Below are 23,241 nucleotides of genomic sequence, written 5' to 3' on the forward strand. Positions count from 1 at the left end.
TCAGCCTGAAGAACAGGAAGGGGCTGTGGGAGACAGGAGCCAAGAGCTGCCCGCCCTACCAGGGAAAGGGACCTCCTACAGAGCCCCTGGGAAAGCCAGGCTGTGGTTTGGGCAAGTGGGGGGACATTATGGAGGTAGTGGAAGCTTTAAGAGGTGGGGCCTCGTTGAAAGTCTTGTGGTCACATAGGTTATGCCGCTGAAGGGGATATTGGGACCCTGGCCCTTCCTTTTCCTCGATCACTTCCTGGCTGCCATGAGGCAAGCAACTTTGTTCTAACACGTGTTCCCTTCCATGATGTGCTGCCTCACCACAGGCCCAAGAACAACAGGCCAATTGATCATGGACTGAAACTTGTAAAACTGTGAGGTAAAAATCAACCTTTCTCCTTTATAAGTTGATTATCTCAGTCATTTTGTTATAGAAACAGGAAACTAACATAACTCCCAAACTTACATGTCTGTTTTGTCTGCTGTAACAGTTTCTCAGACTTTTGCATACCTGTCTCTTCACATATAATAAACACAGAGGCTATGAGTGCATTCTCTGATAGCCTAACTTCAAATACTACACTTAAGTGCTGTGCAGTTGTGTGCAAGTGATTTAACCTCTCTGTGCCCAGTTTCCTTATTTGGAAAGAGAAAAGAATAATAGAAACTGTTTCATTGAGTTAGTTATATGAATATTAAGTAAATTAATCTGTGTAAAACACCTGAAACAGTTCCTAGCATGCATACTACTTTAGATTTTAAACATGGCTTCTCTGGCATCGTTATTAAAATTTTAGCCTTCTCAGAGAGACTTTCTCATGATTCCTCTTTCTAAAGTAGAGTTATCCTAACCCCATCACTTGAGGAGAAGGCTGTCACTTTTATTTTCTTTCTGGCACTCACCACCATATTTAATGAGCTTATTTATTTAAAAATTATGTACTTATTTACTTTTATTTCTGTTTGCTTCTCATGCCTTTTAAAAGGTCATGATTTAACACCTGCCTCCAGCGGCTAGAGGGTAAACCCTTGTGAGCATGAGACTGGGGAACACGTGTCACCATCCTGTCCTTGGGACTGAACAGAATGCAGGTTGAGGACACAGCCCAGATCCCCTTCCTCGAGGACTCCGTAGCCCCCACTGGTAGGAGAGCTGCCAGCAGCTGCCCCTCAGCTGTAACGGATTCAGGGACAGTCCCAGCTGCAGAGAGAGGTCTCACCCAAAGTCACACCCCCTCCTGGGCAATCAGTGACCGATGGCCCATCATCTCAGTCCAACCAGAAAACTGTGACAGGCCACAGCGGCTCCAGAGCTGCCTGCGGGGTCCCTGGGGGCTGTTGTGGGGCAGTGTCACGGCCCGACTTCTCCCTCTGCCCCCTCCTGCTTTCCCTAACTCTCTTTCCTGAGTGTTGATCCCTGGGATCCCCCTGAATCAGCATCCTGCACCCCAAACTGCACCTCAGGACCAGCTTCCTGGGACTCTCCCCCTACGCTGCTGAGCTGAGGAATTCCTGCCGCTGTTGGCAATCACTGGAGGAACAGAGCATCTGGAGGTTGCCGGGGACACCCTCCTGGCCGACTTGCTGAGCCTTCTGTGGAACAGAGCGTCCCTTTTCCTGGGAGTGATACATGTTGACTTCAATCTCAAAGAAGTGGCTGCCTGCCCTGCACCTCCCGCGCTGATCCTCCCATATGGAACTGGCATCAAAAACCCAGGTTTGGAAAGAGGATCTTGGAACAGAGGCAGGCCAAGAGCTTCTCCAAGCTCATGTTCCATAGGATCATCAGAGAAGAGCCTGCCTTACGGGGCCCCAAGGACCACCCGACACACTGTGTGCTTGCCCGACCTGCTTTGTGCAAAGCCCCCTACATCGATTATGCTCCACTGAATTGTATCCAGGAGGCCTCTCACCGCAGATGAGTCTGTGTTGCTGTGGTTCATATGACTTAAATTATATCATTAATTTTAATTTCTTGGACTACCTAGAAAATTTTGGAACAGAATTTCATATGCAAGTTCATTGATCTCCAGGGCCTGATGGTATCTATCTGGTCCTTATTCCAGGGCTTGGTGTCCTGTTTCGACTCCAAGCACACGATGTGCATGGTGCAGGCTGCTGGGATGTTTTGCAGAACTGCTGCTGGATGGGTGCCAAAGAAAGAAACGTCGGGCGTAGCTGAGATGGTTGGTGAGCTCCTTGATCCTAACCGGATCAGATCTGGGGCTACAGAGTTCAGGGGAATACAATCCATTGGATGGACCCTTCTTTATCTTTTCAGCTGCTTACTGGATTCTGCCCCTTGAATCCAGAGCCTATGTCTCCCCTGAGGGAAAAAATCTCTCAATGTTTAAAATCTAATGCTTTTCAGGAACATGACTTTGGCATAAGGCGGAGCAAGTAGCATATGCAGGATGACTCTGCCTTTAGGTGCCCTGGGCCCAGCCAGGCCCCTCCTCTCTGCAGTGGGAGTGTTGAGGGATGCTTTAGCTTCTGGCTCTAACATCTGGGCTCTCTGGGGGAGGACGGCTGGGTCTGGATGTGGCTAGGGCATTTGAAGGGTTGAGAGAGACACAGGGACAGGTGAGCTGGAGGGGCAAAGAGGCCGCAGCTGAGTGGGCCAGGGTGACTGGGACTCTCGGAGGTGTCAGTCTTCTAGCCAGGAGCGTGATGAGAAGGGGGAGAGGATCCCTAGGTTCTTACTTCACCTATTTGTCCAAAAGGTTCAGGATGAATGAGTCCAAACCTCATCTTACAGATGAGGACCTCCACCCAGAGAGGGAAGGGCCTTGCCTAAACTCACAGAGTAGGGCAGAGACTGAGGCAGGACTGACCCAGGCTTCTCAGCTCCCACAGAAAGGTGGCGAGGAGCAAAACAGGGGCCGAATGCTCCTCCTCAGTCCCTGACGGTCTGTCACTTGGCTGTGGCCACGTCAACAATCACAAAGCCCTTGATGTCCGGGAAGTGGTGACTGACGAAGTCCACCTGAAGCTGCCTGGGGCCACTCTTGGACGGGGTGATTTTGAACTGGACCAAGGCCTTCTCCTGGGGCTGCAGGCTGGGCACCCTGGAGGACAGGGAAGGAGGGGAGGCAGGCCATCAGCCCTCTCTCCGTCCTGAGTCTGGCCTGCCAGCTCACGGCTCCCCAGGGCCTTCAGGATCAATTTCACCTGGTGGCTTAATGTCCAAGCCTCGTTAACATGTTTCCAGATTAATCTTCCCTGCCTGCTTCAGCCAGTTAATCTCCTCCTGGTGCCCTGAACAGACCGCACCCTCCCCAGGCTTTCTCTCTAGCGTTCCTCCTGCCTACCATGCCCTCCCATGCCCACCACATCCATGGCCCACACCAGGCTTCCCTTCTCCGAGAGGCCTTCCCCGACTGTCCCAGCCGCAGACACCTCTGCCTGGAAGCCCTCCTAACCTCTTGGCACCAGAAAAGCTCCTCATTTCTCACCTAAGTCCCAGCTCAAATATTCTCCCTGGTCCCACGACACCGTGACTCAGGGCTGCCTCTGATTTCCTGGACCTCGAGGATCTACCCCTCTGTTTGCAGAAATCACTCTTCTCACGGGAAAGGCCATCAGTCCCTGAGGGTCCTACTGCAGGCAGAACCCCAGGGGTTCATCTTGGTGTTCCTGACCCTTTGCACAGGGCTTAGACCACTGGTCCATATGATCAGGAACGGTGTGAGTACAGGGTGAGTGACCAACGCTGGACAATGAATCAATACATGAGCAGAACTCAAGGGAGTGGACAGAGGAACGCAGAAATGAATGAATGAGAAGGTGAGCGAGCCAATCACCACTGAGTGCAGTAGCAGAACGAATAGTGGAAGGAGTGAGTGAAAATGTGAACAAAAGTGATGACATGAATGAGCGACCCAGTGAATGACAGGTCAGCGGGTGGGAGAGAGAATATGAATGAGTGAGATGGGTGAGGGAGCCGGTGAGTGTGTGGCTGAGGAAATTAATGATTAAGTGAATAAAAGCTGATGTGTCTTGTTCTTGGGGGTTCAGAATCTCTCCTGTTCCCCTCCCAGTTGTTTCTCCCTGGTCCATCCTAGGAGGAAGGCAGCCCTTCTCCCTAGCAGCCCTGGATCTGAGTTTTGAACTTGTGGAAAGATGCTTCAAGGACTTGAACTTGGGCGTACTCTCTGTTCGCCTAGGGCTTTGTGCACAGTAGATGCTCATGAATGCCAGTGTGAAAGTGCTACCTGGCTTTCTGGGCTCCCTTGATCCAGGGTGGCACTTACTCTATGCTGAGCTGTCCTTGGAGAAGGCCACTGCCCTCCACCATCAGCACACCATCCTCCACTTTCTCCAAGAGGGGGTTGACCACCGTCACTTCCACTGTAACTGCCACCCCCACGGTGGCTGGGCCCAGCACCTGGAAGGGCAACGCCCATGAGCCATCCCTTCTCCTCACCATCCCTCCAGGAACCCATGGTCCTGGCCAGGTCAAAGGATGGGGCATTGGCCATGTCCATCCTGCCTGCACCTACTCCTCCCTGGTACCCACCAGACCCATCCCCTGCATCCCCACCTCTCCCCCTCATCCTTGGGAGCTGAAGTTGGTGTTAATGGTACGAGCTCCCCAGTTTTTGATGCCCTCCCCCCAGATTTGAAGTGGGCCTACTGGGAAGGTAGATGTGACAGAAGCCACCTTGATGGTGATGAAATCCTCCAGGGTAATGTCCTTCTCCACCAGGAGCTTCTCTCCTTTGGAGACAAAGCACATGGCAGCCAATAGTATCTTCTTATCTTCCGTCAGGTCTTCTTTATACTGAGAGTAAGATATTGCTACTGGAATCTTCTTCTCTGGAAGGGAAAGCAGAGGTGGGAGGTGGGGGCTTGATGTTTTTCTTCAATGGTACCCCCAAGGGGAAGGAATGCCCATCAATAGCTATACCCTCTCTGGTCCTGGCAACCAACCTGAGAAAGGCCTTATTCTCTTGAGTTCATAGATGAAGAAACCTGAGGCTCAGAGAGGGTAATTTTTTTCCCCCAAAGCCTCATAGCAAGTTTATCAAGGAGCCAAGATGAGATAAAATTCAAATTCAGGCCAGTAAGCTACTGTAACACCAGATTATCTCTCTAAGAGCATCCAGAGACATATCTGAAATTTTCTCTAGTTATTCAAGATGGCAATCTCTCAGTTCATCATCCATTCCATTAGGAATTCAGTCACTGTTTATTGACCACCTACTATGTGCCAGGCACAGAGAAGAAGGAAACCAAAGATTGCCTCAAACTTCCAGTCCAATGAGACCACTTCCTCACAACTTCTCTAAAACTTCCTTCTCCAGAAAGGGCTAGTCCCAGTCAGCCCCAGGAGCTGTGGGAAGGCTTCACTGACACTCCTTCTCAGTCGTCTTAAGTTTTCTGAGCTCCCATGGTCCTGGGTGTCTCTGTCTCCTTCTCACCAGGCATAAACACCGTCCCTAGGTATTCTCTTCTTAAGCGTATGAATTGCCACGAGCCATGTGTGACCATTATATTTGTGTTTTTGGACCAATATGTTTTTTTTTTTTCTTTTAGGTGTAATGTGCCCTTTTTGGTTTGCTCCAGGCCCCACTCTATTGCTCTGCCACTACTTTCTTTATCTCTCTTTTCTTCCTGACCCTGGTGGCATCTGAGTTTTGAACTTGTGGAAAGATGCTTAAAGGACTTGAACTTGGTGCATACTTTCAGCCACCTAGGACTTTGCCTCAGTAGATGCTCCTGAATGCCAGTGTGAAAGTGCTACCTCGTCTTTTGGGCTCCCTTAGTCCAATAAGTTTTTACTGGAAAAGCCTTTACAACAATATTAGCAATAATTCATTATTTTAAAAGTTAACTTTCACTAATGGATTAAAGCATGCTGGGTACTTTGAAGCACTTTCATGGATTAACTGATTTAATCTTCACAACAATTCCATGAGCAAATATGATTACTAACATCCCCAACTGATAGAAATATAAAAATAAGGACAAATACCACCAACCATTATACATTTGTTAGGTGTTAGGAATTATGCCAAATGCTTAGCATATATAACATCATTTGTTCCTTGCAGGGTGATAGACCCTGGCTCCTCACGTGGTCCTGGGACCAGACACATCAGCATCATCTGAGATGTTAGAAATGCAAAACCCCAGTTCCAGCATAAAGAGCCACCACATGCTACCATGACAGGATGGACAGAGCTTTGAGCACCAGTTCAGACTCTGGGAGAAAGGAAGAGAAGGGTGAACTACCACAGTGTCCAGACCAGAGCTTCCTGAAGTCCTTTAAGTCACGGACTCCGTGAGCTGCCCTAGGAAAGCTGAGACTCTTTCCCTAGAAGAGTGATTCTCAACAGCACCATCAATCAACCCGATACAACTGACAGCCTTCGAATCCGTCACCCGACAACAGCAGAACACACATTCTTCTCAAGATCACATGGAACATTCACCAAGATATATCCCATTTTGTGCCATAAATAACACATTAATGACTTTTAAAGGAACAGAAATCAGCCCCGTGTGTCGCCAGAAGCCACTCTGTCAAGGCTGGAAGTTAGCTCTGAATACAAATACCTGTTCTCTGACCAGCAGGTGAAAGTCCCAGATGCAGGGCCAGAGGAGTCCAGCATCCATATGCTCTTATGTTCTAAAAAAATATTTTTAATTGTAATTTATTTGTGGTACCAGGGATTGAACCCAGGGGCGCTTATTCACTGAGTCAGGTACAGCCCCTTTTTTAATATTTTATTTAGAAACAGGATCTTGTTGAGTTGCTTAGGGCCTTGCTAAGTTGTTGAGGCTGGCTTTGAACTTGTGATCCTCATGCCTCAGCCTCCTGAGCCACTGGGATTACAGGCATGCACCATTGCATCTGCCTTCAACATGCTTTTAAATGAAGAGGATAAAGCTGTCCACATTAGAGAGAGCAGGAGATGCCTATAAATTGCAATACCATGGAAATTAGACTTCACAGATACAAAGTCTTTATCACCTTCTCCAAATACAATAAGGGAAGATGATTTTGTAGTTTATGCGTTATCTTGTCTACCCCAATGAAGAGCTATGGGGGAGTAGTGAGGAAGAATCAGGGACCTAGTTACTACCAATTGCACTGGCGATTCAGAGTCTAGAGCCAGGCTGACAGCATAGGAATCCTGAGCCCACTTCTGAACAGCTTGCAGATTTAAAAAAATTTACATTTCTCCATGTCTGCCATTCCCCATTGGTAAATAATTTAATTCCATGGCAAACATGGCATTGAGCTTCCTCTAGGAAGCTCTAGGAAGTGGGGTTCTGGAACACTGAGTCCTCCCCCTTCTTGTGAGTCCTTTCCCTGCCCTGGGTGACCTGCAGCATCCCATGATTCCACAGGCCACATGTCTCCACTTCCAAATGCACTTTCGTCTGCAGACCTTAGCACTCTCCCATCAGGAGGTAAATGTACACCCCTTCCTGTTGAATCTGGACTGATCCAGGAGCCTGTTTGAACCAACAGATGATCATGGAAGTGGTACTGTGTACCTTCCAAAATTGGGATTTAAGAGATGGGCAGCTTCTCCCTTCTCCTTTTGAAATACTCCTTCCTGGAACCATTGTACCCTATCATGTCTTTGCACTTTTGCAATGTAGGTCTCCTCCCCACTCCAAGAACTTGTCCCCAGGTCCCCTTCTACTTCTAGCAGCCTTCCTTGATGACTTCCCTTCCTGTCCCCGCTCTCTGCAGGGTGATTTTCCATTCCCCAAGATCCCCACCACATAGCAGCACTAAGCACATCATCCTGAGATTGTCTGTTGTCTTCCCATTTCTCCATAATCTCCTGGGTGAGACACAAATTCTTCATTTTATCTGTTTCTATTGTCTTGATATGCAATGAGAATTCAATGAATGCTTACTTAATAAACTAATAAAATATGGATAAGAACCCCTGCAAAAAAAAGAAAAACATAATAGAAATCATATCATGTATGCTCTCAGACCACAGTGGACTCAAACTAGAAATCAATAACAGAAAGAAAGCTGGAGAATACAAAATACTTTGAGATTAAACAACACAAAGAAGAAAGCTCAAGATAAAGTTTAAAATATTTTGAACTAAATGAAAATAAAAGTAAAACTTCAAAGTTTCTGGGATGCAGTGAAAGCAAAACTAAGAAGGAAATTTTTATCATTCAAAGCAGATAGTAGAAAAGAAGGAAGGCTTAAAATCAATAACCTCAGCTTTCACTAGGAAACTACAAAAACTAAATCCAACATAAGCAGAAGAAAAGGAATAATAAAAATCAGAGCTGAAATCAATGAAATTGAATGCAGGAAATCAATGGAGAAAACCAACAAAACCTACAGCTGATTGACAAGATCAGTAAAAGCAATGAGTTTCTAGTCAGGCTAAGGGGAGGGGGGAAAGACACAAGTTACTAATATCAGAAGGGACACTACTATATCCCATGAACATTAAAAATTGTTGAGGAATTTGTGGAAACTATATGCCCTCAAATTTGATAATCAAAAATGGTTAATTTGATAACCAAAACCCTTGAAAATTTCAATAACCTATCAAAACTCACAGAAAGAGAAGCAGACAATTAAAATACATCTATATCTATTAAAGAAATTGAATCAAGCTGGGTATGGTGGCACATACCTGTAATTCCAGCAATTTGGGAGGCTGAGGAAGGAGGAATGCAGTCCAAGGCCAGCCTCAGCAACTTTATGAGACCCTGAGTAACTTAGTGAGACCCTGTCTCAAAATAAAAAATAGAGCTGGGGATGTGGTTCAGAGATAAAGCACCTCTGGGTTCAATCCCCCTTACCATAAAAAAATAATTTAAATTAGTATTTAATATTTTTCCAAACAGAAAGTACCAAGCCTTGATTTCTTTGCTAAGTAATCAAGGAAGAAATTATACTAATTCAATCTCTTTCAGAAGATGGAAGCAGAGGAATACTTCCTAATGCATTCTGTGAGACCAGCATAACCCTAATATCAAAATCTAGCTAAGACATTACAAAAAAAGAAAACCAAAGACCAATAGCTTTTATGAACACAGATGTAAAGTCCCTCAACAAAATATTAACCAATAAAATCCAATAATGTACAAAAAGAATTACACATCACAATCAAGTGGGGTTTATTCCAGGCATACAAAGTTAGTTAAATATTTGAAAGTCAATTAATGTAATCTACCAAATCCACAGAAGAAAATCACATGATTTTTATGCATCACAGATGCATAAAAAGAATTTGAGAAAATGCAACACCTGTTCATGATAAAAAAAACAACTCTCAGCAAACAAAGAACAGAGGTGAACTTCCTCAACTTGTTAAAGAACACCTATGAAAAAATCTATAGCACACAGCAAACTCAATGGTAAGAAACCAGAAGCTTTCCCTTCAAGATCAGAAACAAGACAAAGATTCTCTTTTGCCATTCCTTTTCAACATCATAGTAGACATCCTAGCTATTGCAATAAGATAAGAAAAGGAAATAAAAGGTATACAGATTGGGGAAAAAAGCAGTGTTTGCTTATAGATGACATGATCAGTTATGTAGAAAATCTTAACAAATAAAAACTTCCAATTATAATAAGATTATAAAATATAAGATTAATACACAAAAGTCAACCACTTTCCTATGTACCATAAATGAACAATTGGAATTTGAAATTAAAAACACAATACCGTTTATATTAGCACCCCTCAAAATTAAATACGTAGGCATGAATCTAAAAAATATGTTCACTATCTATGTAATGAAAACTAAAAACTCTGGGAAACAAATCAAAAAACTAAATAGTTGGAGAAATATTTTAAGCTCATTATTCTCAAGATGTAAGTTCTTCCTAATTTTAATCTATAGATTAAATGCAATTTACATCAAAAGAATTATTTTGCAGGTCCTGATAAGCTAACTGTTTTTGAGACTTGATTCTATGTTGCCCAAGCTGGTCTAGAATCAGTGGGCTCAAGTGATTCTCCCCACTCAGCCTTCTGAGTAGCTGGGATTATAGGCCTGTGCCACCTCACCTGGATCTTGCTAAACTCATTCTAAAGTTTATGTGGAGAGGCAAAAGACTCATAATACTTAATGCACTACTAAAGGGGAGTATTAAGTAGGAGGACTGGCCCTGTCCCACTTGAAGAGTTACTATAAAGCTTCAGGAATCAAGGCAGTGTGGCTGGAGAAAGAACAGACAAATACATCTATGGAACAAAGTAGAGTTCAGAAATAGATGTGCACCAATATAATCAACTGATCTTTGACAAAGGAGCAAAGGAAATATAAAGAAATAAAAGTCTTTCCAAATGGTACTAGAACAACTGGACATCCACCTGTGGGGGAGGGGGAGGAAAGGAAAAAAAGGATCTAGATACAGACTTCACATTTCCCCCCAAATTTTCTGAAAATGAACATACATTTAAATGTAAAATGCAAAAATTACAAACTCCTCAAGATAGTAAGAGAAAAATCTCGATGACCTTGTGTTTGGTGGTGACTTTTTACATACAACAATACAATCAAGCCTAAAGGCTTGATTCATGAAAAGAAAACATTAGCAGGTTGGATTTTATTAAAATTAAAAACTCTGCCTTGCAAAATGCACCATCAGGAGGTTATGAAGACAATCCACAGACCTGAAGAAAATATTTGCAAAAGACATGCCTGATGAAAGACTGTTACTCAAAATACACAAAGATCTAAAACCAGATAATAAGAAAACCCAAATAAGAAAACAACCCCAATAAGAAAGGAGCAAAGATCTAGAAAATATACGGATGCCAAACAAATGTATAAAAAGATACGCAATTTCATATGTCATTAGGGGATTACAAATTGGAACAATGAGATACTATTTCACATATATTACAAAGCAATACTCCCCAATACACCACAACACAGTCTAGGAAATTCTCATTCATGCTGGTGGCAATGCAAAATGACACAGCCACTATGGTGAACAGTTTGGCAGTTTCTTACATAACTGAACAAACACTTATCATATGATCCAGCAATTGAGGTCCTGGAATGTATGCAAACAAATGGAAAACTTATCCACACAAAACCTGCATAGGAATATTTCTATGGTTTGGGTATGGTGTAAGTGTGTCCCTCCTAGGGTTCCTGTATTTGAAGCTTGGTCCCCAGGTGGCAGTATTGGGAGGAGGTGAGACCTTCAAGAGGTGAGTTCTAGGGAGAGGTCCTTACATCATTGGGAGTGTGTTCTTCAAAGGGATTATGGGACCCCAGTCTTTCTTGCTGCCTGTTTTGGGATACACTCTCTCCTCCTGCATGGCTCTGCCATTTGTCATGGGGCCATTACCAGAGCTTGCCCTATGTTATCTGGATTTTCAGCCTGTAGAACTATGAACTAGATAACTCTCTTTTCTTCCTCTTTTTTTTTTTTTTTTTTTTTGGTGCAGTGCTGGGATTGAACCTAGACTCTACATGCTAGGCAAGTGCTATACCACCGAGCTACACCTCTAGCCTTAAATCTTTTTTCTTTATAAAGTTGACTGACCTCAAGCATTTCATTGTGGTAATGCAACACACTAATACAGATATTTACAGAAGTTTTATTCATAAACACCCCAAATTGGAGGCAACCAAGATGTTCTTCAGTAGGTGCATGGATAAAATCTGTACATCCATATAATGGAATACTTATGATTCAGTATTCTCATTCAGGAAATAAGACATCAAGAGACCAAGAGACAAAATCTAACAAAACACATATAAATACATATTGCTAGGGAAAATAATGCAATCTGAAAAGGCTATAAAGGGTATGATTCCTGCTATATGATATTCTGGATAAATAAAACAATGGCAACAGTTAAAAGATCAGTGGTTGCCTGGGATGCAGGGAGTAATGACAGAGGGATAAATAGGTGAAGCACAGTGAATTTTTAGGGTAGAGAAACTATTTTGTATGTTTCTCTAATACTGGATACAGGCTATTATACATTTGTCAGAACCCATATAACATATAACATTAAGAGGGAACCCTAGTGTAAATTGTGTACTTTATCAGATGATCCAGCAATTGAGGTCCTGGAATTTATGCAAATAAATGGAAAATAGTATGTCAACACTGGTTCGTCCATGGTAACAAGTACAATACAGCAATGCAAGATGTTAGGAGAAGAGTGGTGGTGTTGAGGGGGTAGGAGGGAACTCTCTGTACTTTCTGCTCGATTTTTCTGTAAACATAAAACTGCTAAAAGATAAAGTCTATTTATTTAAAAACGAGTTATATATTTTAATTAATTATATGACTTAAGAGTCATATCACTTGGCTTAAGAATATCACTTTTATAAATCTGTTCTACCAAAAATAGTCAAAATCCAGAAGAAAAAAGCGGAAATTTTTTTTGCACCAAGATGTTTACTTAATGCTATTTTTAATAGCAATAAGCTGGTAATTACCCAAAGAAGAGGAAAGATAAATCATCATATATTTATTCAAATATTACACATCTATTAAAATTATGTTTATGAAGAGCTTATAAAAATATTTAAATTACTTTATAATATGAAAATCAGGGCACTAATGAGTTTTGCAATATTTAATTAGAACTATGTTTTTTTTCACAAAAGCAAACAGGCATTAACAATTTGGAAGGAAAAACCTGTTAACAGTTTGTAGGTGGGTGGCAAGATCAGAGGCGATTTTTCTCTTTTACTCTTGAAATCTTTAATGAATATGTATTACTTTCAACATGAAAAAAAATTGCTAAAAGCCAGGGGAAAGTGTGTGTTAATTAATATTTCATTATGAAGTGTTATTTTGTGATTTAGCTTTTGTGACAAAAAGAGCTAAAAAATGTGTGAAGCCCCCTTCATATGTTTTCATGCCCCATCAAAATCCAAAGGTTCACTTATCAGAAGCTGGTCTAGAGAAACAGCTTCAATTAAACAATGTCGAACTGACGCTTTAGAGTTCAGAGAGCTTGTGAAAGAAGAAAGAGGGGGAGGGCGAGAAAGGGAGAGAAAGAAAGGAGAGAAGGAAAGAGAGGGAGAGAGACAGACAAAGAGCAAAGGACAGGGAGGGAGAGAGAGGAAGGGAGAAAGTAAGAATAATCAAAGAAAAATCAAATAGGTTACATTTAGTAAATCCTATCAAGTGTGATATGTCTATGAAAAATAGTTCATTGATATATATATATTAAATATTTAATATATATGTATAAAATATATATTAAATATTTTTAGTTGTAGATGGACACAATACCTTTATTTAATTTATTTATTCATTTTTGTATGTGGTGCTGAGGATCCAACCCAGTGCCTCATACGTGCTAGGCAAGCGTTCTACCACTGAGCCCCAATCCCAGGCCCCTTTGATATATTTTTAAAAAACAATAAAGTCAGATAAATTTATACAAAAACCTTCCAAAGGACTGGTGCTATTCCATTTTGTGGTGAAACATCTAGGATGAATCTTAGGCCAATACACCATCAGGCCTGTTCTGTGCCCTTGGGCATGGACTGAGCTGCCCGCTGCACATCCTGTAGTCAAGGGACTGCAGGAGGCTGAGGCAGGTGTGCCCGGGGTCTAGCATCGCTGTCTTGGAATCCTGGCTTTACCACTTTCCTGCCCTTGATCAGGAGTGTGTCTCCCAAGGTGGGGTTGCCTGGGTTTGGGTCCTTCCACTACATGCATGGACTGTGTGACTTTGGACTCTGGATGTGAGTTTCATCCTTGGAGTGACCAAGCTACCACTAGTGCCTATGCATGTGGTTGTGGGTCTCTGTCTTTGCATCAGAACTCTCAGGATGGCCTGTCACACAGAAGCACCTAAGGAACATCTCTTTCTGGTCCTCTCCTCCCACACAGAATACATGGAGCCAGATGGGCTCCAGAATTTTTTTTTGGATTTTAGAAAAGTAACACAAGGCATATGCTGTACATTTTGACCAGCTTCCAGACGGTGTTGATTCAGCCTGTAAACATTCACATCCATTGGGATGAGATAGAGACTATAAATCGCCTCACCACCAGGTCAGTTTGCCACCAGAGGATGGGGACTTTCATTACTATTATTATCATTTGCCCCTCTAAGCCTCAAGTTCTCTCATCTGCAAAGTGGGGCCAAGAGGAAAGGCATTGAGCACAAAGCTCAGGAATGTCCCCTTCCTTCTTGGGAATGGGCGCAGAACCAGGGAAGCCCACTCCACCCTCAATCCTTGCAAAAGGAGGTGACTTAGCGGGGTCGCAAAAAGCCAGGGTTCTCACCTTCCTGCGGACCCAGCTTCACTGCGTGGGACTCGTGCAGGATCTCGGCCACAGGCCTGCGGGTGTAGAGGATGGTGGCGCCGCTCAAATTGACTTGGACTCGCTGGGCCCGAGAGGTGAGGTTGGTCAAGCACAGAGCCAGCTGCAGGTCGTGACCCAGCACCGGCGGCTCCAGCACCTTGAACTTGCCGGTGATGCTGGGCTTGGTGGCGGGCTCCAGGAGGTCGTCACGCCAGAGACCCCGCCCGCCGGCCCTGCGGATCCACGTCCTCCTCCCCCTGGCTTCCACGCCGAACAGCTTCTTCACGGCCTTGCTGTACACCTGCCTCTCCTTCCGGGACCCTGCAGGGCACCGCACAGATCAGCTGCGAGACCTTCTTCCTCCTCCGCCCGCCGGGGTCCCCCTTCTCCAGGTAGAACTGTCACTCATCACCACTTCAAATTCCCACGGCTCTCAGAGGTCTCAAACTGGCAGCTGGAGAGCCATGTGCAGACCTCACCTCTGCCTGTGCGGGGTTCTCTATTTAAATAAATTTATAATCTGCTGCCAATAACTTCAGAGCAGGAAAATTCACATAAAAATGCAGATTTCCAGCTGGGTGAAAATTCTTTATTGTCATTATAACAGGATGTTGGTGTCTTCTGAAGCCATAGCTAAAAGCTTGGAGCAAAAGACCCCTGTTCTAAGCTGCAGAAGGTCCAGCAGGTGGGACCAGCCATCCACCTGCAGGATCGAGGGAGAGGTGCCAGTGCAGAAGAGGCCTCACCACCCAGCCCCACCCGACTGTCAAGAGAGCGCCATGTTCCTAGAGATGGGAACTCAGCAAATGTTGGTATGTGTGCGTGCGCACGCGCATGTGCAAGAATATGGTGGTGTCAAAAAGAATCCACATTAAGGTTTGGGGTGTCTGCAACAGGAAGGGGCCTGCTGGTAAAGACTGGCAGTGCCTATCTGAAAAGAAAAAAGGAAGCTGGCATATGTTTTCTCTGGGAGGTCTGCTTACCTGCCTTACTTACCTGAGTGACGAGAAGAGACCTGGAAGGACAGGCTAGGTGGAGACAGCCAGCCAAGACCTCTCTCCCCAACCCCAGGGGAGGCTCCAGAGCAGACCCTGTCCCCTCCTGCACAGCAACCTTCCAGGGTCACTGCTTTAGTTTTTACTCAGGGGAGAGGAGGAGACAAGCTCTCATTCCTATTTGAACCCAAACTCTTTTTACTTAGTAACATTAAAATATATATATATATATATATATATATATATAGCTTTAGGTGGACACGATATCTTTATTTTACATTTATATGGTGCTGATGGTCGAGCCCAGTGCCTCATGCATGGTAGGCAAGTGCTCTACCACTGAGCCACAATCCCAGCCCCAGTAACACTTTTTTTTTAGACAAACAGATGTGGCTGAACACAGATGGATCAGATCACATTTGTGCTCAGGGACCCATTCCTCCGTGGGTAGGGAAGACTGTCCAAGTATATAGTTGAAGGTGACTATGAGAAAAAAGTACAACCATCTTATTTTTGTACCCCAATAAGTACAGGCTTTTTCACAAACCAGCGGCTAATGAATGGCTCTGACAGAGGCCTTGACAGATGACAATCAAGAGCTGCTGTCACTTATTTGGAATTATGTCTAGTGCCATGTTTCCTGGGAGTTCAATATGAAACGTGGGATACTATCATCATCATTAGTAGTAGTGGTAATTACTGTTATCATATGCGAATATTCCTCACAGTGCCTGGCCTAGGTGGAGAGTCAAGGACATGTAGCTGTTATTAGACGTGGAACATCTTCTAACATGGAAGGGTACTTAGCAATCGGAGGAAGCTATTAATTTAACCTAAACAAAGGCACTGGCTCAGAACCCAGGACAATGTCAGTGGAAGCTGTGATTGTCACCAGACATCTGGGAAAGGATCTGGCCCTAGGCTACTGGGAACCAGCCCTCCATAGCCCAGGGGCCATCTGGGGAATTGAATAAAAGCCAGCATGTGGCCCTTACCTTCTGGATACTTGTAGAGGCCGGTGATGTCCACACGGGAGTCACTGCCCACAGCCTTGGTGCTGATGCACCTTCCAATCTTCTTGGTGTCCGAGTACACACGCTCCCGGCTCTCGTCCTCATTCCACAGCCAGGTGATATAGTCGGCATTGACCTCCGCAAACACGAAGGGGCCATCGTGGGCCAGGTGTATGTCACCTTCTCGGATGGCAGTGACTGAGGCAGGGCCACACTGGAACACACCTGGGCAGGAGGGGTGGGCGTGAGCAGCAAGGGGAGGAAAAGCAGAGGTCTGGGACTGGCTGGCGGAGCCCTACCTTCGCTTTCCTCCTGGGGTGTGGCATCCAGAACCTGCCAGCCATTGTAAGAGGGGCCCAGGTCCTGCCGGGCAAACCAGCTCTCGTTCCAGACATGGAAATTCCTGCCATAGAGAGAGGGTGGGTGAGGTGGCCTTGCATGAGATCTGAAGTCCATGGGAGGGAAGCCCCTGCTGTAGACCAGCCCATGAGTGCTATGGCCCCTGCATGTCAATCACGCATTCAACTGTATCCACACAGCACTCACATATATGTGTGTGTGTGTGTGTGTGTGTGTGTGTGTGTGTGTGTGTGTATGTATATATCACGAGCCTGTTCTTCAAGATACGAGAAATAGAACTGCAAATACGACACAGCGTCCTTGCTTTCATGAAAATTAAATTTTAACAAAGGGGACCCATGGGGATACAGGCAGCATTAAGTTAGGAGATAAATGAAACAAATGCAAGTGACAATGAAAGCTGTGAAGAAAAGAGGGGTTGAGTTAGAGAATAACTGCTGGAGATCTACTCTAGATAAATGACATCGGAGGCCAGACCTAAGTGCAAAGAAATTCACCAGAAGAAGATCGAAGAGAACAGCGATCCAGGCAGAAGGAACAGCATGTGCAAAGGTCTGGAGATAAGAAAAAGGTGAGTGTGTTCGAGAAATAGAAAGCAGGTCAATATCTCCTGGGTAGGCAGGATTTAGATGATGGAGAGCTCTATAGACCCTGGTAAGAAGTCCCCAGTTTATCTTCAACTCTGTGTTTAAGGTGAGAATACAAGTCTAGAAAAAGTGACATCACTTGCACAAGGTCACACAGGAAGGAAGTAGCAGAGAGATACCTGATTCCTGGTTTGCCTGATTTGGCATCTTTACAGTTGGCCTCAGAACACCTCTTTGGGAGGTTGTTGTCTTGGGAAAAATACCTTGATAAACATTTTGGGGTAAGCAGGGGACTCTGACAGCCTGGGTGGTGACAGAGGATCCAATATCAGAAAGAAAATTTTGTATGAGGAAAGGAAGGGAGGGCATTGGGGCTGGGCTGGTTAGACTCTGACCCTGACCCTGACCTTGAGACAGTAGCCCAGGACCCACCACATGCTGTCTTCTGTCAGGTCCTCCAGGGTCCGCCCGAAGGAGTCCACATATTTGTCCACACTCAGGTTTTTGTCAGTGTCGTGGGCCGAGTTGAAGTTGGACACCACTCGTGTCGCAATCCCCAAGCACCTGAGGACTGCAGAGCAGAGAGCTGGGAGGCTCCAGGAGTGGGCTCTGGCCCCCAGCAGGCTGCTCCACCCCATTTCCCACCACAGTCCCCACAGCCTTTGTCTACTTTGGCAGGTGACAGGGCTGAGACTTCCACTCCCTCAGACGCCATCTCCTGTACATTGTCTCAGGGACTTCTGGAGATGCCACTCTGAGCAGGCTCTGAGGCTGGCAAAACCTCAGTTGCCACAGAAGAGTGACCAAAGTCTAAGGGGCCACAGGGTTTGCTCAGGACACTCAATGAGCTTGAGGCAAAGGGAGGACTTTCTGCCAAATAAAAATCAAAACTCAAGTAAATGAACTGATCTCCTGGTCATTACCTCCTCACCAATGAAGACAGACGACAGCAATGCAAATATATGTAAATGAATGCGAATAGGGAGCAGGCTGAAGAGAGGGGCACCTCTTTCTGATACCTGTGCACAGGACTCCAGCGAAGACCCAGCACTGGCCGTACTTGACTGGTTTGAACCTGCTCTTGAACCATTTCTGCAGGATGGCCACGCTGCCGCGCCAGTGCAGTGGGCTGGTGCCGCTGCCATATTTGCCCTGCCACTGTCCTTGCACGACACCCCGGTCATTGTTGCTGTTCACCTGAGCAGAGGAGACACAGTTCCACCCACCATGCAGGCTTCCCACAACAGGAGCCTCACCATTATGAAATCATCTCCTACTTGGACCAGCTAGTCAATTGGGGTTGCCCCTTGCTTTTCAATTGCCTGATAAGTGGGGGTCTCTGCTGTCTTAAAAGTACCTACATTTTTGGGCTGAGAGCATAGCTCAGGAGTAGAGCAGGTGCTGAGCAGCCATGAAGCCTAGGATTTGATTCCCAGAACCACAAAAACCAAACCAAACCAAACAAAAACCCTACTTTTTGGAACTACTTATAACTTTTAATTATTTTCCATTTGGATACTCTTGTTAAAAATCATCTATAATTCAGAGCATTTCCTATTTTAAATGATTTATATTTCAGGACTGCTAGTGGGTATAGTAATTAGAGAGATAACTGACATTTATTGAATGCCAGGCTCTTTTCTAAGGATTTTGTTATTGTTGTTGTTGTTAGCAGGGATTGAACTCAGGGGTGCTTAACAACTGAGCTACACCCGAAGCCCTTTTTATTTATTTATTTTTTTTTATTTTCAGAAAGGGTTATGTTAAGTTGCTTAGGGCCTCACTGAAATTCTGAGGCTGGCTTTGAACTTGTAGTCCTCCTGCCTTAGCCTCCAGAGCTGCTGGGATTATAGGTATACACCATGGTGCCTGGCTATTCTAAGGATTTTGTTTATGCTAGTTAACCTTTTAAGTTTATGGTTCTATTTTCCTCCACAGGTTCTATTGTACCCCCCCACGCCCCCTTTTTTATGAGAAAACTGAAGTTCAGAGGAGTTCAGGGACTTGACCAAATCATATAGCAAGTTAGTTAAAGGGGTGACCCATGAGTTCAAGACCTGGGTGTGGAGCCTTCACTACTGTCAGCTGGCTGTAATATTCTACTGTATGGGGTTGGCCATTGCTGCTGATTCTCAGAGCGCCAACATCTGTCTGAGGCCTTGAGGTCTGGAGAGCATCCATTATGAGAAGCACAGCTTTGTCCAATTTGGGGATCTCAGATTCCCACCCACTGACCTGAACACCTGCATGGATAGAAAGCACTAGTAGGTCCCTTCACCACCTGTTGTGGAGGGAGTATGTGGCCTGAGGTCAGTTAAAGTGGGCACTCCTCCCATGGAGAGGTGAGGTCTGTCTCTGCCTGCTGCTCTTGCGTCTCAGCTGGCCTCAGACTGCATTGACCACTGTCCATTGTGGAAGTGATGCTGGAACAGTTTTCAGGCCCAGGCCTTGAAGCCTGGCAGGGTCTGCTTCCTGTTTTCTTGAAGAAGTTGCTGTGGGTGAAGCCAGCACTGTGTATGAGATCCCCCCACTGTGAGGAAGCCCAAGCTAGCCATGCAGAGAGGCTGCATGGGGAGAAGCCGTGATGACTGGCCAGGTTTCGCAATTCCAGCCACCCCCCATGCCCAGGACCCTGGCGTGAGAGTGAGGGAGCCATTTTGAACATTCTAGTTCCAGTAGATACTGTGTGGGCAGAAAATAAGGAACTGCTGAGGACCGGAACCAAGGTCCCAGATATACGGTCCCATCAAGTTATCCCAGACATTTGCAGTCACTCAGAAATCCCCAGCTGAAGCATCTTGAAGCAGAGACAAGCCATTCTTATGGTACCTTGCTCAAATTCCTGATCTGTAAATTTTTATACCATTGAGTGTGTGTGTGTGTGTGTGTGTGTGTGTGTGTGTGTGTGTATGTTGGGCGGGGTTTATGTAGCAATAGAGAATTGAAACAAGGGATGAGTTGGGAACCCCTAGGCTGTGGTCCTGGGTTGGCTTAGGGATTCTTGAAGGAGTCTATATATAGAGGTAGCAGGGGACTCCTCACCATGGCACTGATGATCCTGGTGACATAGATGGGGTTGTGACGATGGGACACATCAGTGGCTGGGTCATCTTGGTGACTGGGGCTTCGGTCCAGGATGGACAGGCAGATATCCAGGATGTCCTCCTCAAACTGCTCCCCAGAGAGGCTGTGTTTAGAGGCTGGAACCTCACCTATATTCCAGACCTTTCCACAATCCCACCTGATCCCACAGTCATTTGTGTCTATGCAGGGGAGTTTTGTCCTAATCTCGTGCCCTGCCTTCCCGGGACATCACAGAACATCCTCAAGTATCAGAAACACTTCCTCAGAGAGTTCCCTGGGGAACAAGAAGCTCAACCTTACTCATGCCCTCCCATTCAATATCTCCTATAACTCCCCACTAGGCACAGTGAAGTCACAAACATGATTTGCTTTTGAGCCACATCTGCCTCCTTGTTATGTTTCTTTGGTTTACATGCTCTAAGCATTGGCTCCACTTAACCTCCTAGAAAGGAGTGGACAGCTGGGCTCCTGGCTGGCTTTTCCCATACCCCAGCCCACATCCCCGACTGGCTGTGCCCCTGGAGACCTGCCCGTAGTTCCAGCCCTGCGCTCGGATGCGCTTCTCCACGCCTCGGAATATGATGCCACTGTCGTTGAGCACGTACTCCTGTCTCTCTTCCTCTGAGGCCAGAAATACATCGTCCTCTGAAAAGCAGTCATCAGGCCCAGCGTGGGCTGGGGCTCTGGCCCTGCCGGCCTGGGGAAGGGACTGCATCAGGGCCAGCAGCAGGACTGTGCCTGGAGGCTGACCGTGGCAGGAGAAGCAAGAGGGGCTTGCAGGCTCCCGTGTTGCCACTCTATCAAGCCTCATCCCTCCTGAGCAGTCTTTCCCCAGGCAGGGACCAACCCTGGCCCAGCCCAAGACGGAAGGGTTTTGGGAATCCTGACACCTTTGGGTAGTCCTTTTGGATGCCAATTGCAACCTCATATTTCTTAAATATTAATAAGAAGACTGATCCCAACAACCCCCTGCCAAGGCCTTGTAATGTATCTTGTGTATCACAGCATTAGCTGCACGTTCTCCCAACCATAGCCTCAAGAGTTAAGTGCAGGTATCATTTCTGTATTACAGATGTGGAAAGCGAGGCTCACATAGGGAAGCACTTTAGCAGAGCTGGGACTACCCCAAGGCTGTCTGACACCCCAGCCTTGCTCTCACCTGCACTTGGGCCTCACCTGCCTATCAGGCCCCATTCCCATCCTCTCTGACACCAAGAACCACTGGATTCCTCTGCCCATGCCCACCTCTGCTAAGGCCCAGCTCTTGGCGTTCACCTCCTTGACCCTGCACCTGCCTCCCACGTCCCATCAAGAGCATGCCCACTTCTGAGGAGGCTTCCAGGAAAACCTCTGACTAGGACTTGGTAGCACTTACCTGGACACCATGGATTGAAAAGGAGAACAAACTCTCCCAGCTTCCGGTCACTGTGCCTCCTGCGAGAGGAAGCCCTGGCGCTCAGCTGGTAGCGGCCGATCACAGCATCGGGAGGGCTGGCGAGGCTGACACTCATGCTGTTCTCCGTCTGCGACTCCTTCACCGCCGTCCAGACCTCACCCCCCTCCAGCTCCGCGGTCTGGAACACAGCTTTGGTGTGGAGGGCCTCGGAAGCCTTGGGCCCTGGACGATAGGAGAGGGAGTCAGGAGACCCTGCCTCTAGGAAACCCGGCCTTGGAGAAGTGGGAAAGCTACACCTTGGAAGCCTCGACCTCACCCCTTGAGGGGCTGGGCGACGGCTGAGGAGAAGGGGCTGAGCAAGCCTAAGAAGGCCAGAGTGGGTCGCCTCGGCTGCCCCGACCCCCAGCCACTCCTGGGACAAGGGGAAAGTGACAGCAGCCTTAGGAACCCAAATCTACCTTATACCTGACCATGAAAGGAAAGAAAAGTTTGAATTCCAAAAGTGTCCACCCTCCCCCGATTTCCATATCCTTCTGGAACTCTGAATTCCTTGGCATGCCTAGGATTCCAGAGAGGTCATCTCACCCACCCTGCCGTCTGCAGGCAGCACCTTCCAACTGTCCCCAGGAAGCGGTTATCAGAAGTCTACAGATTTAAGGCTCCCTTGCAGAGACTTGCTTACCGGCCTGAACCCGGGGCGGCCCACGGCAGGGTCTCCTTTGAGTGGTCACAGGACACAGCTATTCAACTGTAGACCAGAGGGGGCGCTGGCGAGCCCACTTACCTGTCTCCACCGTGAAGATAAGGGTCTCCTCGCTGTCCAGGTCTCCGCTCAGATCCAGGGTGAGGCGGAACGGCTGGCCCCTGCGGACCACCAGCTCAGGGCAAGGATACTCCTGGGTGTGGTGCGCAGCGCCGTTCCCCGACCGCTGCCAGTCCACACTGGTGACTCGGACCCCTGCGGAGGCAGAGCGCAGGGAGATGAGGCCAAGGCTTCGGCACCCTTCTGTCCATGTCTGGCTTGTCTTTCCGTCCTCTTCCAGCTGCCCGCCTGTGTTCATGCAGCCACTATTTTTGTTTATTTATATTTTAAGACAGGGTTTCACCTTGCTGCTCAGATTGGTCTCGAATTTATGGGCTCAAGTGATCCTCCGGCCTTAGCTGCCCAGGTGGTTGGGACCTTAGGTGGCGCCACGCCTGACTCATCCAGCCACTGTCACACTCACCGTTGATTCTCTTTATTCTCAGTAGTTACTTTCTATAAAGTCCCTGTGGGCACTGAATTAGTGAGTACTGAACTGTGGCTGGTAAGGAAAATACAGGGTTGGGTTCCTAGGAGCTTAATCTATACCTGTGTTATTGTTTAAAGGCACCCTAGTTAATATTCATTGTTGGTTCGTTACTCTTGAACTCATTTTGCCAATAGCACTATAATTCAATGAATTTATTTAACATTTATTTTCTCTGCAAGGAACATCATAGCCTCCTTGCACTTAGGGACACCACGTAGCACTTCAGTGTTGTGCTTGGGGCCATTTTAAATGGCAGAATTACCCACCCCCAAGAAATAAAC

General features: G+C 46.3%; 1 protein-coding gene across 1 annotated transcript; it reads right to left on the reverse strand.

The window, feature by feature from the left end:
* Nucleotides 1-2,902: 2,902 nt before the first annotated feature.
* Tgm6 (transglutaminase 6) lies at nt 2,903-22,729 on the reverse strand. The gene is made up of 12 exons (XM_026409749.2): nt 22,453-22,729; nt 21,648-21,890; nt 20,799-20,917; nt 20,231-20,359; nt 18,208-18,385; nt 17,621-17,759; nt 16,541-16,644; nt 16,224-16,466; nt 14,213-14,554; nt 4,652-4,806; nt 4,242-4,375; nt 2,903-3,056 (listed from the first exon to the last, which is right to left on the reverse strand). Exons 1-12 carry the CDS (start codon nt 22,727-22,729, stop codon nt 2,903-2,905), a joined length of 2,217 nt encoding a protein of 738 aa, XP_026265534.2.
* Between the last annotated feature and the right edge of the window lie 512 nt (nt 22,730-23,241).

This window comes from Urocitellus parryii, chromosome 6, assembly GCF_045843805.1.
Source record: "Urocitellus parryii isolate mUroPar1 chromosome 6, mUroPar1.hap1, whole genome shotgun sequence".
NCBI classification, from domain to species: Eukaryota; Metazoa; Chordata; class Mammalia; order Rodentia; family Sciuridae; genus Urocitellus; species Urocitellus parryii.

Bases quoted from the DNA above. Each gene is read 5' to 3' on its own strand.
- Tgm6 (XM_026409749.2), bottom strand. From the start codon at position 22,729: ATGAACACAGGCGGGCAGCTGGAAGAGGACGGAAAGACAAGCCAGACA. The intron at 14,555-16,223 runs GTAAGGGCCACA...GGTGCCCTGCAG, and splicing joins CCTCTACAAGTATCCAGAAG to GGTCCCGGAAGGAGAGGCAG. The intron at 4,376-4,651 runs GTGGCTTCTGTC...TTGCCCTTCCAG, and splicing joins AGGATTTCATCACCATCAAG to GTGCTGGGCCCAGCCACCGT.